Source organism: Euprymna scolopes, chromosome 9 (genome assembly GCF_053919585.1).
Source record: "Euprymna scolopes isolate OS-2025 chromosome 9, ASM5391958v1, whole genome shotgun sequence".
Classification (NCBI taxonomy): domain Eukaryota; kingdom Metazoa; phylum Mollusca; class Cephalopoda; order Sepiida; family Sepiolidae; genus Euprymna; species Euprymna scolopes.
Window position 1 is genome coordinate 39,221,234 of NC_136490.1, and position 14,643 is coordinate 39,235,876.

Consider the following 14,643-nt stretch of genomic DNA (forward strand, 5'->3'; position numbering starts at 1 on the left):
AAGGATGGAGGTTTTAATTCTAGCTGATGGCACCAAAGTCATGTTTTTTTTTTTTTGATCTCACTACTATATATTAAGTTCAATATAATAATCGATAGAGAATTGTCTATATAATAATAAAAACATAATCTGCATAAATTAGAATATCATATTTTAACGTATCTTATAACCGGGCAACACTGGGCACCCTACTAGTATATATATATATATATATATATATATATATATATATATACACACACAAGGTATAATCACAATGACACCGATTCTAGTTATATCACTGAAGTTAAGTAACAAATAAGTCTGACTAGTACCATGTGGGCGACTATTTGAGAATGCACAGGGGCATAGAAAATCCCACTTTTGTATCTGGGGGCACGTTATAACCACTGAGAGAGATGTGCTCTCAATCTTTAAGACACGGATCGAGGAGAAGAAAAACATAAAATCTGAGGTTTACTGTCTGCTCTGTCCATGTCATTCCATTACACCGACTGAGATAAGCAGTTGTTCCAAAAAGTGTGGATGGTTCTACACAAGCCTTCACCACTATAAAAAATTCATCTGTTTGGATTTCAAACAACTTAATTATTGCGTGAACTTCATGTTGGAATCGATGGGAGAATCCATTATATATATAAATTCAAGACAAAATAATATATATATATATATATATATATATATATATATATATATATATGAGAGAGAGAGAGAGAGAGAGAGAGAGAGAGAGATTTGCTTATCAGTTCAACAAGGAAAAAACAAAGGGTTTTTTAAAAAGGATTTTTATTGGACTGACAAATCTATATATGCTCCACCCACAAGTGTTGAGCTTCTTACACCATGATAGATACCCATATAAAGGATTCAGCTGAATTCTTATTCCCATTTGATTATATATTAGCAGGGAGACCCGACGTTGCCCAGAATTGAATGAGGATCAATGAAAGTTCCACGTCATACGTTTGTCATTAGAATCTGTGAAATCGACCATTTCTTCAATCAATTCGCTCTAGTTGAGGACCCATTACAGTGCACCGGAAGGAAGCTTCACATAACTCCCCACAGTGATTTAGTTCATTGTAGTCTTTATATTGCACTGTAGAGAATCTACAGTTGATTTTATAAATTTATTTTTTTAATACATAATGGCTTCAATTAAAGTTTAAAATGCAAAAGTCAAGTATCATGGCTCAATTGTGTTCTAAACAGAAACATTCGTTTCGAACGCACCATTGTCTTATGAAAGAACCTACTATTGGGTAAAAATGCAAGATTTATTGGTTTATCATGAAAACTGACAGACTTCGCATTTTAAAACGTAATAGAAAATGACTTGGAGGTCGGAAATGTTCAACTTTGAAACTTTTTCATATTCAAATCTTGTCCAACTTTTAGTATGATGTAGAGTCGACCCAAGCCGACATAAAATCATAAAAAACAAAATAATGCAGTTTTTTTGGTGTCAGTTGGTGCATTGACCCGTCTCTCTCTCTCTACATTATATATATATATATATATATATATATAATGTTTTCAAATTTTATATATATATATATAATTTGAAAATAGTTTACGGCTCTTTAGAGTAGCTAAATGTGGCGCTTATTTCATGTTGAGATTTGAAACCCAACTGCTTGGTAAACAATCACTGTCCTTGCCCATATGCTATTACTATCACTAAAGATTAAGTAACATTCTAACACTTTACATTATCAACTAGTAAGCATGCGCAATTCTTTTATGGAGATATATGCTTAATGCTAATTTGTAACCATTTATATGTTTACTAGAGAGCTTGGCTAATGAATGGGAAGAAAATTCACGTACACACACCATATTCATTTAGAAATAGAAAGAGAAATCGGAAGGTTATGTATAATGTAAAGAAACAATATGTATATTATTAAATCAGCATGGACTTGTTTACCATTTTGAGTCGTGCTCATTCCGATTTTCATCCAAAGGTCTTGGAGACCTCTTTGTAAACAGAAGAAATCTCTCAGGTTTGAAGGTGATTAATCTCTAAGAGATTCTACCGTTGTACATTTATCATACATAGGTTTATTTTAGATGTATAGCGTTATCCTGTTCTGTTTTGATTTTCTCCCCATTAGCATGCTTTATTATAAACGTATATTTTCTCTCTTAGGCTCATCTCGCCTTTTAAAAATAAAATCCCTTGATCCAGATCAAAAAGAGTGAGGGCAAAACCGGTCAGCTGGCCTCCTATTTTTTTGTTCTTTATCATAAATATCAAAACTTGTCTTTCCCTCATAATTCCAATATAAAAATTTTGTACCCCTCAAAAATCTGGAAATATGATTAAATATAAAAAAAATGATTTTTTTTTATATTTAAAAGGAAGTTACATTTTTTTTTTTTTTTTTTTTTTTTTTACAAATTTGAAAATATCCTTACCTGATAATTGTCCGTAGCAAGGCAGAACGAGCCTCGTTATGAAATGTAATAATCACAGAAGTTGCTGGGAGTTTCTGGTTGGTCCAGTCTTTTAAACAACTGAAAAACAAAAGGGGAAAAAAAAAAAAAATTTCTGAAAATGTTCTGAAAGCACAATACATCATGACATATATGGTTTTTAAGGCTGAAAACTACTGTTTAGTGACGTACTGGTACATCCTTGGACTTTTTGATAAATGCTAGAAACAACAAAAAAGAAAAACTCCAAAGCAAGCAAAAGCATACTTGCAGCCTAGTAAAAAAAAAAAAAAAAAAAAAAAAATGGAAATTAGAAGTCACGGTTTTATTAAAAGTACATCCAGTTACAGTAAAGAAATTTTTCTGTTATGAAAACAAAGAAAATGTTAAAAAAAATTTTTTTTTAATTATTTTAAAAGTAAATTCGTTTAATTTCAATTCCTCACCAGTAACACCATTCTTTTTAATAAAAAGAAACTCTTATTATAAACTAGCAGACCGTCCGGCGTTGCCCGGTCGTAAAATACGCAAAAAATATTATTTCAATTCATATAGAAACTGAGACGAGTATTATGTTTTTTTTCTAAACAGATCACGTCTTGTAAGTAAAAGAAAAAAAATACTAGTCTGAGATCGAAGCCACAACTAAAGACAGCGAGTCAAGTACGATAGCCATTAGGCCAGTTTGACATGGTCTTTAATAAGAGTTTTCCAACTTATTCTTAACATAAGGAATCTGTCATGTGGACGATTCATGCATGTGCATTCGAGAAACAGTTAACAGATAAAAAAATTCGATTACCCCCCCACACACACACATACCAATTTCTTTTCAATTTTGAATCCTTAGCAGCCGGTTTTTCCGGATGAAAACAGATTAAAAAGTTTTCCATGTGTCTGAACACCTTATTTACCAAATTTCAAGTCTGTAAATCTAAAAATTCGTTGAGTATATAGGTTGAGAATTGTCCTCTCACACATTCTCACATTTATAGATATATAAAGGAGCTCTTATGAGAACTGTGAACATAAATTGAAAAAAAAAAAAATGTAAATTAAACAGAAAGAATGGTTCGATTAAAAATATACCCAGCTGCAATAAAGAAATTCTTTGAAGAATATATTTTTTATAAGAACAAATTATTTTGTCTCAAAATGCTAACACGGGCAAGAGAGACCCAGACAAGGGTTATTCCAAAATAAAGCCTCCTATTTTTTAACTTAAAAAAGTTGAAGAGCTACGAGTGGTACCATTAAAACGAGCAACATTTTTTGCCCCAGAATTTTTTTTCTACATAGTCACCACCATTCTCAATGCACTTTTACCAGGAATTCAATGATGCATCTCTGCTTCTGGCGCACGTCCATAGCAGGGTTTGTTTTCCAAGAGTCTCAGATCGTCAATATTTGCAACAAAGATTAAACTTTAAGGTCATGAATGCATAAGTTCAGTCATCATAACAATGCAATTTGCAATCCCCTCTAATCCATTCGAATGGAATAAAAATAGGAGGCATTACTTTTGGAACGCCCCTCGTGCATTTATTCACCCTAGAACTCTCATTCTTTCAATATGGCCATAACCTCAAAGTCACCTGTTCTGCACACCTCTCTCTATGCCTTCCAGATTTAATCTTCCTTTGATGCAATCAGATCTAAGCCTGTATTTAGACTCTTGCATCGATTATATCATTCTTATATCATTTCTCCTCGTGCAACGCATGACCTCAACCTTCACTGAACAGGTTTTACTTTCTTACATTATCACACTGCATACACAAGTTTGATAGTATCTTCTCTTGGTCAACAGTGGCAATGCTCTGCTGGTTGATAATGGCAGAAGTTCCTTGAACTTATTTCATTCATTCTTAAGTATTGCAATCATGTGAGCGCTTGCTTTACCCTATGTTCCAATATTATCACCAAGGTAACAAAACTTCTCAACCTTAATAACTTTGCCATCCAAATATATTTTCTTGACATCAGAGTTTTCATCCACATCCTTTGTCTTGAAAAAATTGTTTTCCTAGAGTCTCACATCGTCAATATCTGCCACTGAGAGATGAAACTTTCATGCCATGAATGCAAGAGTTCAGTCATCATAACAATGCAAGTTGCAATTCTCTGATCAATTCAGACGGAATTAAAAAAACAAAACAAAAAAAAAAAAACACTAGTACTAAATCTAACTCCATATTGCAATAAAATTAACTAGCAGAACCCCTGGAACTTCCATGGTAGTTGAAAATTTAAAAAAAAAAAAAAAAAAACCCACATTAGTAAGAAACTTATCACAATCAAAAAATCATGGCTTTAATGATTTTTAATTGTGTGCGACTATAAAGGGAGGTAATTCGTTCCGCATTAATTAATAATTGTGATGATGATTTTTATTTTTATTTTTTTGTGACACTGGACAAATAAATTAATATTTAGATTCAATATAGAGTAAAAAAAAACAAACAAAAGAACTATTTTATTTGAAAACAAACCTCGAAGGCTCAGTCATGAATGCCTAACAGACTTTGTTTTATTGCCAATTCATGATAAACACACCTGAATGTGACATGCAAATATCAATCATTTTAACACGTTCTTCTCTACGTACTACTCGGATTTAGGCTGTGAGGTTTTTCTTCAATTCAAGAATAGTTTGGAGATTGTTTTTATAGTCATTAGGTTGGAGATAGCAAAACACTGATTGGCTAATGGAAACATCTACACATGAGCGGGAATAACAAAGAATCTGATTGGTTAGCTAGCTAGGCTAAACACCCAGTGACACGAATTACATGCATTTTAGCTTGACAATTCTCTATGGAGATAAAATACAAAAGCCTTTGCGGAGCTTAATTGCCATGAATATATTTTCATAATGTGTGTGTGCGTGCATGTGTGTGTGTGTATATATATATATATATATATATATATATATATATATATATGGCATAATCACATTGACACACCAGTTCTTGTCAGACCACCGAAGTTAAGCAACACTGAGTTTGGCTAGTACCAAATGGGTAATCATTTGGGAATTCTAAGCACTGTATGTGCTCTCTGCTTATCTTGCAATTGTTTCCAGTCGTCTTGAACCTCCACTTGCCACTGGTATATAACTCAGGAGAGGTGCAGTTGGATATTGCACTACTCTTGGCACAAAAATTTCACACACAGATACTCTTACAGTGGGTATCCATACTCTGTCAAAATTGAAGGAATCTACCATATATATATATATATATATATATATATTACAAACAAATCACTTATCAAGGCCAAAAGCCATTTAAGGCTAGGGGTTATTGGGTTAAATAGGTGGGACATTGAGATATGTAACGATGGCTATAACTGGTAAAGAAATTACTTTTTAAAACGACGGCGCAACAAGAATTTGTTTACATTGGACTTGAAAACGGTAACATTATAGTCAGATGGGAAACAGCCCTGTAGTATTGTGTTCTACAGATGCGCAGTTCTAAGAAAGAAACTTTGCTCATGGAAGTTCTGTTTAGTTTCAGATATGCAGAGGAAAACGTGGAATTTATTGACAATGGTTTCTAGTAAGATGAATTTAAGTTATACCATAGAATGAAGCTCAGTTAAAAACCTGACATAAAATTAATGATACAGTAGAGAAAGAGGCTGCAAGTTGGCGAAGGGGACATCGTCCATTAGATTTCAAAGTCGTTTTTTTTTCTTTTTATTCTGTCAAGGCAAGAAAGGGTTGTAGGAGCTGCAACTACCCAGATGTGGCAACAGTACTCGGTCTTACGACGAATTTAGATATATATAAGGTAGAAGATTGTGCAAAGATTTTTTTGGAGCGGTAGAATGATCCAACATTTTTCTAGCGAACTTACAAACGGATTTGAGGCAAGTTTCCCATTTCAGATCTGGTGTGAAGATTAGTCCTATAAGCATAACAAAGCAGGAGGCTGCCTCAAGGTCAAAGACATTTATTTCAATTCAGACAAATTGAGTATATATATATATATAATTTTTATTATTTATTCGAGGGTAAACAGTTACATTTGGTCACTACAAACAGCCGTCTGTTTCAGTCAATGTAGTGACCAAATGTAACTGTTTAGCATTGAATAAATAAAATATTTTCTTCTTGTTATCGAACACTATCTAACAACCTCCTTGTATTCATTAGTCCCTACTTTTGAACATCTCAAACCTGAATTTATATATATAACACATACATAGACAATAGTAATAAGATTTTTAATGATGGTTACATTAAGCTTATATTTTTAACTTTAGATTTAGTGAAGATCGACTCTTAGACTTAATTATACAGTTATTATGAGATTTAATGTCATAAAAATTAAATATTTATGAAATTAAAAAAAGAATAATTTCAATAGACGCTTACTTTAAATAACAGATAATTCCGTCTGTATTTTTTTTGTTTTGTTTTACTATTTATCCATTTTCATAAATTCTGACACCCGGGTAACTGCAGGTAGGGAAGGCTAGTCTATAAATATAAAAGCGAAAATGTATGTATGTATGTATGTATGTATGTACGCTTTTCCTCGATGTCCACAAAAGGCTTCTTTCAGAGAAGCGCTCGCTCGGTTCACAACTTCTTAAAACTTTTTATATCATCTATAAATTGTAATATCTCGCAGTTAACTACGGAGCTCGCCTGTCTATTTAATTTTATTGACTTTCAAACGTTAATTAATCAACATTTCCCACGCGTTACATTCGGTTTTCGGTATAAACAAAAAGCGAAACTCAACTCTAATCACAGGCCCAGAGCCAGTGGTCTCTAGAGAGCTAAGTAACGTTTGGTCAATGTCGAGTTCGTCATATCAGACGGTAGCTTTCATTTTGAGATGAGGGAGCGGGTTTTTAAAAACAAACAAACCCATTTATTCACCTCATTAAAAATTGTCCCGCACAAAATGCTAACCGCTGAATAGCTATCGCCGTCACGTCAATCAAAAACGCGCACCTGTTTTGTTTTTCACTTTACTATTTTCCAACTGCGCGTCGTCAAGGCTTTTTTTTTTCACGGGCACCTGTTTTTTTTTCACACACACCTACAAACACCCGGGCAACGCCGGATACCCCTTACTAGTAAAATATAAAATAAAATATTACAACACATTTTTTTTTCAGCTAAATAGAAAAATAAATTTAAACAGATAAATCATTTTTCCTATTAAAGCAGTTGAAATTGAAATAGCGATTCTTTGGGGATTGTACGATTTCCTCCCTTGTAAACATGGCTTCAGATTTTAAATTTATTTATTTGTACCAAATATTTTCATTTTCGGTAAAATAAAAACATAATCCGAGCCAAGTGAAATTTTTTTAGAATGATCTTTATCATTCTGAAAGTTAGATTGGAACCTGAAATAGGTGTGACGTCACAAAACTATTTGGCTTTTCTTTTTTATAGCATATCAATTCCTTTGGAGTCTTTAATGCTGAAATTACTAATAGATGGAAAGGGTGTTTATACCTTATATATATATATATATATATATATATATATATATATATATATATATATATATATCTTGTTATAAATTTTCGTACTGTGTGTGTGTGTGTGTGTGTGACGTGGTTTAACTCCGCCTACAGGCAACCCACACAGGCAAATAAGGTACCGAAATGAAGCTTATGACCCAGCGGATGTTTTAGTGATATTTATGTCCACGTTTGGTGTATGGAAATGCAAAAAAAAAAAAAAAAAAAAAAAAAAAAAATTCAAAAAATTACGGTTTAATAAACAACGTTTTATTTACTGGATATTTTCCGGTACAAGGACCCAAGTTTGCCCAGCTGGGCAAACTTGGGTTCTTGTATATATAACACACATATGGGCGTGGCTCAGAGGCTAAGGAATGAGGGTGGAGAGTTGCATGTTTTAGTTCCGATTCTAGCTAATGGCACCCAAGTCATATACATATGTTTTTAGTTTTGATCTCACAACTATATGCATGCAGCGGCCCTGTTTTAACAGCGTCAGCAACCACGGCTGTCCAAATTCGAGAGCCATGGTAATCTCGGGAAGATAAGTAAACACAGTAATTTCCAGTTGCTTCCATCTTGATTCGGGGGGGGGGGGTGCATCTCCTCCCGTGAGTTAAACACGTCCCCAGATACCAACCTGGAAATATCTATGACTCAGCGTTATTATATTAGGTTCAATATAATAATCGATAGAGAATTGTCCCTATAATAATAAATATGCAACCTGCATGAATTAAAATATCATATTTAAGTGTATCTTATGATCAGGCAACGCCTGGTCGCCTGCTAGTATACATATCAAATTGATGATAAATGAAATTGAATATGAGGAGGATGTTGTAGGCTGCTTGAAGCATTGTGTGTAGTGTGAAAGGAATTTTGCTTGAAGGCTATGACAATGCAGTCTTGTAGAAGAACACTGCTGGGTATGATACAAGGTAAGTAAAAGGAATAATGACAATATTGAAAGATTTCAATAATTTTCAATCGTGAAATATTTATTTACCAACATGCTTTAGTCTTGCATTTGAACTGTAAATTGATCAATTAAGTTCAGGTACCATGAACTAAAACCAATCATTCTGGAACTATCTTAGTCTTAGCTTAAACTGGATTGGCTAAAAGAAATAATCACTGCTCCCTTTTTGTTTTTGGTTCTGTAGAACATGATTGAGTTTTGCAAAGGGAAAGCAAAAGGTCCCATTTTCTCAACTAATCTCCAACCCCTGTCCTATCACCACAATGTTGCATCACTGTGCCTGTTTTAGACGTATTTTAATAGAATGTGCTCTGATGAACTCGTTATACTTGTGACAAACCTGCTTAGCAACAAATTCACTGTTGGGGTTCTTAAATGCCAGAAAGCCTTCTAGTCTAATAGTTTCTTCCCTCGAACAGCTAGACTTTGGAATTCCCTTCCTGCTTTCCTAACTGTACTGATATGCTTGTCTAAATGTAAAGTAAATAAACATCTTGTTCATCTTCCCTAAGCATGGTCCCAAATAGTAGCCCCTTACGTTCAAGTGGCAAAAAAAAAATAACCAAGAACATCAATGTTTGGTGCATTTTAAATCAAGAAGCCATTATCTTCAAACAGCACTGGAAGCATATTTTTGACACTAACCAGACAAATCCTTCTATAAAAATGGCATCAAATTGTTAGAAAAGCACTAATGTTATTGTATAACCCTAGAAGGAGAATATGTGGATGAATAAAGTCGAAATTTGCTTGAAAGTTGTTGCTTTATTAGTTAGGTCAAAATTTCATCGAGTCACATATTAAAAATTGTTCAATTAATATTTATATATGAACTGAACAATTGTTGTTCTTCTAAAAAATCTTCCACTTCAACTTCTTGTCGTTACCTTTCTCTATGTTGAATGTTAATATTATTCTTTACTAGCCTGGGTGCCCGGCGTTACCCGGGTGTTTGGAGGTGTGTATTGAGCAAAAAAATAAATAAATAAAAATAAATAAATTTTTTCAAAAGTGGTAGTAGGCAAACAGGCTCGAACCCATACCGTGAAGGAGGAAAATAATATGGTAAAAAAAAAAAAAAAAATTGACGTCTTTGCCGTTGCGTCCATCGGCAAACTAGGGCTATTCAATCAAGAAGTTGGATGACTTGAAAATATCAGCGAAAAAAGCGACCCCTCCTTGTAGAAAAATGCCCAGTTGAAAGTGAAGGAATTAACGATTTTAGCCAGTTTATCAATATTTGTCGTTTGAAGGGTCGAGCTTCAAAACAATACTGATCTCATGAAAATCTGTTGCCTCTGTCGAAAGTTTTAGGCAGACATACAAACGCACATACATTTAAACAGATAGATGAGATTTATATTATAGATTACTTGCCCATGTTATATATTGTCCAATTAAAATTTACAGTTCTTGTTCCTTTCTTCAAAAGCTGTTGCTCTGATTCAACTTTCTGCACTTATCTTTGAGTAAAATCGTTTTTTGTTTATTATAAAAGACCTGAGCTTTCTTTCAATGAACAAAGCATTTGTTATACATCGTCGTATACTATTCAGATTTAATCTTCCTCTGAGGTCATCAGATCTAAGTTTTCTTTATTATATACATGGTGAATTTGTTTAATGTGAAAAAGGAAAAAATGTTATCTGCAATATAAATCTCACCTGTCTGTTTAAATGTATGTACGTCTGCCTAAAACTTTCGACAGAGGCGACAGGTTTTCACGAAATTAACATCGTTTTGAAGCGCGACCCTTCAGACGACAAATAACGAAAAATTGACTAAAAACATTAATTCCTTCACCCTCAACTGGGCACTTTTCTATAGGGAGGGGTCGCTCTTTTAGCCGATATTTTCAAAAGTCATCCCCTCTTTTTGATTGACTAGCCTTAATTTAAACATTCGTCACTTCTGGTTTGGCGATAGGTTCAACAGCAAAGACATCACGTTTTTTCTTTCTTTTTCACATTCTTTTCTTCCTCTGTGGTATGAGTTCGAGCCTGCCTGCCTACCTACTACCACTTCCTTTGTTTGTTTGTTTTTTGCTCAATACACACTTCCAAACACCAGAGCAATGCCGGCCCACCCAGGTTAGTAAAATATAAATAAAATAACACAGAAATAGCAGATCTGTGCATCTATATCTTTTATTCCGCCAATACAGTAGAAACGACTGAAAGAATAAATGAATAAAATTCAAGGAAACTTCGTTATTTTATTTAAAATTTAGTGTTACGTGTAGGAAACAATAAAAATTAAAAATTGGAATAAGAATCGCTTTAATCAAGTATGTTAATAAAATTTGCAGGACCTGGGAGTAGATAATTGCAAGAAAGTTAAAATCTGTTACCTTCTTTGTGGAATATGCAAGTAAGAGAAGCAGCTATTCCGGGGAAAAAAAATGTAAGAAATTATGAAAGAAATATCTATTATGAAGTACTTTAATTGAATGGTAGAAAAGCTTAACATATCAAGTTTTGGTTCAAAATCTATGATGGCCAAAACCATGGAGGAAAAATCGACTTTACACATTTATTGTAGGATTTCTTTTCATGCAACGCATATTCTCAACTCTCACTGGCCAGGTTTCACTACTATACATCACATGTCAGATAGACTCTTTTAGTCGGCAGTGATAATGGATCTATTGTATTCAACTATACACAAATGTCCTTAGAAATGTCACTTCATAGAAATTTCTTTTTACTTCAGTATAAATAATTGTATTTAATGGGATACTTAATATAACACATGGAGACCATAATTTGACCCATTAAAATTTTCATGGGTCAGAGTCAGAATTTGATCCTTAAATATTTAACGAGTCAGAATTTGATCCTTAAATATTTAACGAGTCAGAATTTGATCCTTAAATATTTCACGAGTCAGAATTTGATCCTTAAATATTTCACGAGTCAGAATTTGATCCTTAAATATTTCACGAGTCAGAATTTGATCCTTAAATATTTCACGAGTCAGAATTTGATCCTTAAATATTTCACGAGTCAGAATTTGATCCTTAAATATTTCACGAGTCAGAATTTGATCCTTAAATATTTCACGAGTCAGAATTTGATCCTTAAATATTTCACGAGTCAGAATTTGATCCTTAAATATTTCACGAGTCAGAATTTGATCCTTAAATATTTCACGAGTCAGAATTTGATCCTTAAATATTTCACGAGTCAGAATTTGATCCTTAAATATTTCACGAGTCAGAATTTGATCCTTAAATATTTCACGAGTCAGAATTTGATCCTTAAATATTTCACGAGTCAGAATTTGATCCTTAAATACTTCACGAGTCAGAATTTGATCCTTAAATACTTCACGAGTCAGAATTTGATCCTTAAATACTTCACGAGTCAGAATTTGATCCTTAAATACTTCACGAGTCAGAATTTGACCCTTAAATACTTCACGAGTCAGAATTTGATCCTTAAATACTTCACGAGTCAGAATTTGATCCTTAAATACTTCACGAGTCAGAATTTGATCCTTAAATACTTCACGAGTCAGAATTTAATCCTTAAATATTTCAGAAGTCGGGGACCATAATTTGACCCTTAACATTTTAGGAATCGGTGCCAGAATTTTACCCTTTAGCATTTCAAGACTTAGAATCGGAGTCAAGCATTTTGACTACCTACTCTGTGGTCTTTATATAAAAAAAGTATTTTTGTTTTTTTGTCCGTTTTCGTTTTTCTTGAGTGAACAAGATATTTTGCTGCTGGTTCTGTAAACACAGATGAAATCATTAAATAAATCAATAGGAAATCGTGAGAAAGAAAAACAAATTCATCAAATTTCTTTTCATGTACATTTCTCCAACATCAAACAAGAAAAAAATGTTAAATAATCTCTCAGTCAAAAGTATACGCCTGTTCTGAGAGATTATCAAAATCATAATTAAGCATTTTCTGCAGGTCTGTTGGTAGGCTCCAAAAATATTTGGCAGAATCACACCAACTTTGGCAAGTTGAATGATTTGGGAGAAGTGGGAAGAGAGTTGTGTAAGTTTACTACTATTTTTATTACTAGTAATACTACTACTACTACTACTACTACTACTACTACTTTTTACTAGTAATACTACTAATTATTATTATGAAGTAAAATCTTTGAATGCAGAAACCAGTCCACATCCAGCGAACAGTATGCGATTCCCTGGCTAAAATAAAATGCGTTCAATCAGCCTGTGAATTTATAGATAAAAATGCTACTTAAGTATAACACTTGACAGACTAATTTATGGCATTGATAAACGGGGTCTCTTATCGAGATGAGTGGATGCCTTAAAATAAAAACAAAAAAAATGCTATTTCAAATTTAAGTATGACACACTGACCAGTGAAAATGGCATATTTAACTTGAGTATGACAGACCAACTAACAGATTCTTATGCCCTGCAGATAAGATAAAATGTGCCCATTCAATCAACACGTGACAGACAAACAAACCAACCCTCTTTTGAAGATGGACAGACGCATCTAACGAATTCCCATTAAGTATCCTGTTAACATGGCATTATTAAATTGATGCTATATCGTTTCTAAAATCATTTCTCCTGCGTAATGACAAGCCACTCCGATTTTAATTTTCCTATAAAAAAAAAAAAAAAACATTTTAAAATCCATTGTAACAGATTTCTGTGAAATCAATTTCAATGGTTAAATGAAATTAAAAGGTACACGATAGAAACCAATATACGAGTGCCCAGCATAATATTTTCAGCAACAATAACAACTATATATATATATATATATATATATATATATATATGAGGGGCGTGCAATAACTAATGCCCCTGACCCACTTCCAGTTGTCTGATCTAGCTGAAATTTTGCATGTGCAATGATTTATATCTCTACGGGCTATGTGGCAAATTACAGCTCTGAACTAATTGTGGTTTCTGTTTTACAGGTGTTTGAACTGAGTAAGGTGTGAAATTGAGCCTGCTGAATGTCGAGCAGTGATCCGAGACTTTTGATGAAATGAAAGAAACTTATGGTGATAATGCCCCATCATATGACCTTGTAAAACGTTGGCATCATGAATTAAAACATGACCGGAAGTCTGTGAAAACAGCTCCCAGACCTGGCTCTTCTGCCATTGATGAAGCATCTCTCCAAGTTGAGGCTGCCATTTTGGAAGATCGGCGCATTACTATTCGCCAAATAGCCCAAGATGTCAAGATTAGTAGAGAGTCTGTGGAAACTATCATTCATGACCATTTGCATATGCATAAGGTGTCTGCCAGATGGATTCCCAGGTTGCTCACACCATTCCACAAGCGAGAATGCATCGAGTGCTTGAGGATGAATTTGGAGATGTGCCAAGAAGATGAGTCAAACTTTTTCAAAAGACTGATTACACAGGATGAAACCTGGGTCCATCACTATGATCCAGAGACCAAAGCCCAGTCAATGTAGTGGAAGCACTTGGACTCACCACCTCCAAAGAAGACAAGGGTGTAGCCCTCCGCTGGCAAGGTCATGCTCACAGTCTTCTGGGACCAGGATGGAGTAGTGATGACAGATTTCCTGGCAAAGGGTACCACAATTACAGGAGCCTATTATGCTTCACTTTTGAGGAAATTAAGGGAAGCTATCAAGATCAAGAGACGGGGTAAGATCAGCAAAGGTACCCTCCTCCTGCAGAACAACGCTCCGATCCACAATTCGCATGTCGCCAGATCAGAAGCACAGTCGTGTGGTTATGAATCC

The 14,643-nt window shown here is 33.9% G+C and overlaps 1 protein-coding gene across 3 annotated transcripts in view; it reads right to left on the bottom strand.

The window, feature by feature from the left end:
• LOC145284505 (polypeptide N-acetylgalactosaminyltransferase-like) overlaps positions 1 to 14,643 on the bottom strand; it is an 848,687-nt gene that overhangs the window by 414,311 nt on the left and 419,733 nt on the right. For all 3 annotated transcript variants that reach the window (XR_013868854.1, XM_080133386.1, XM_080133387.1), the window contains exon 3: positions 2,422 to 2,520. Coding sequence is in view for 2 of the 3 variants with exons in the window: in XM_080133386.1 (XP_079989512.1) it covers positions 2,422 to 2,520 (99 nt within the window). In the remaining variant the exon portion in view is untranslated. The remainder of the gene's footprint in view (positions 1 to 2,421; positions 2,521 to 14,643) is intronic.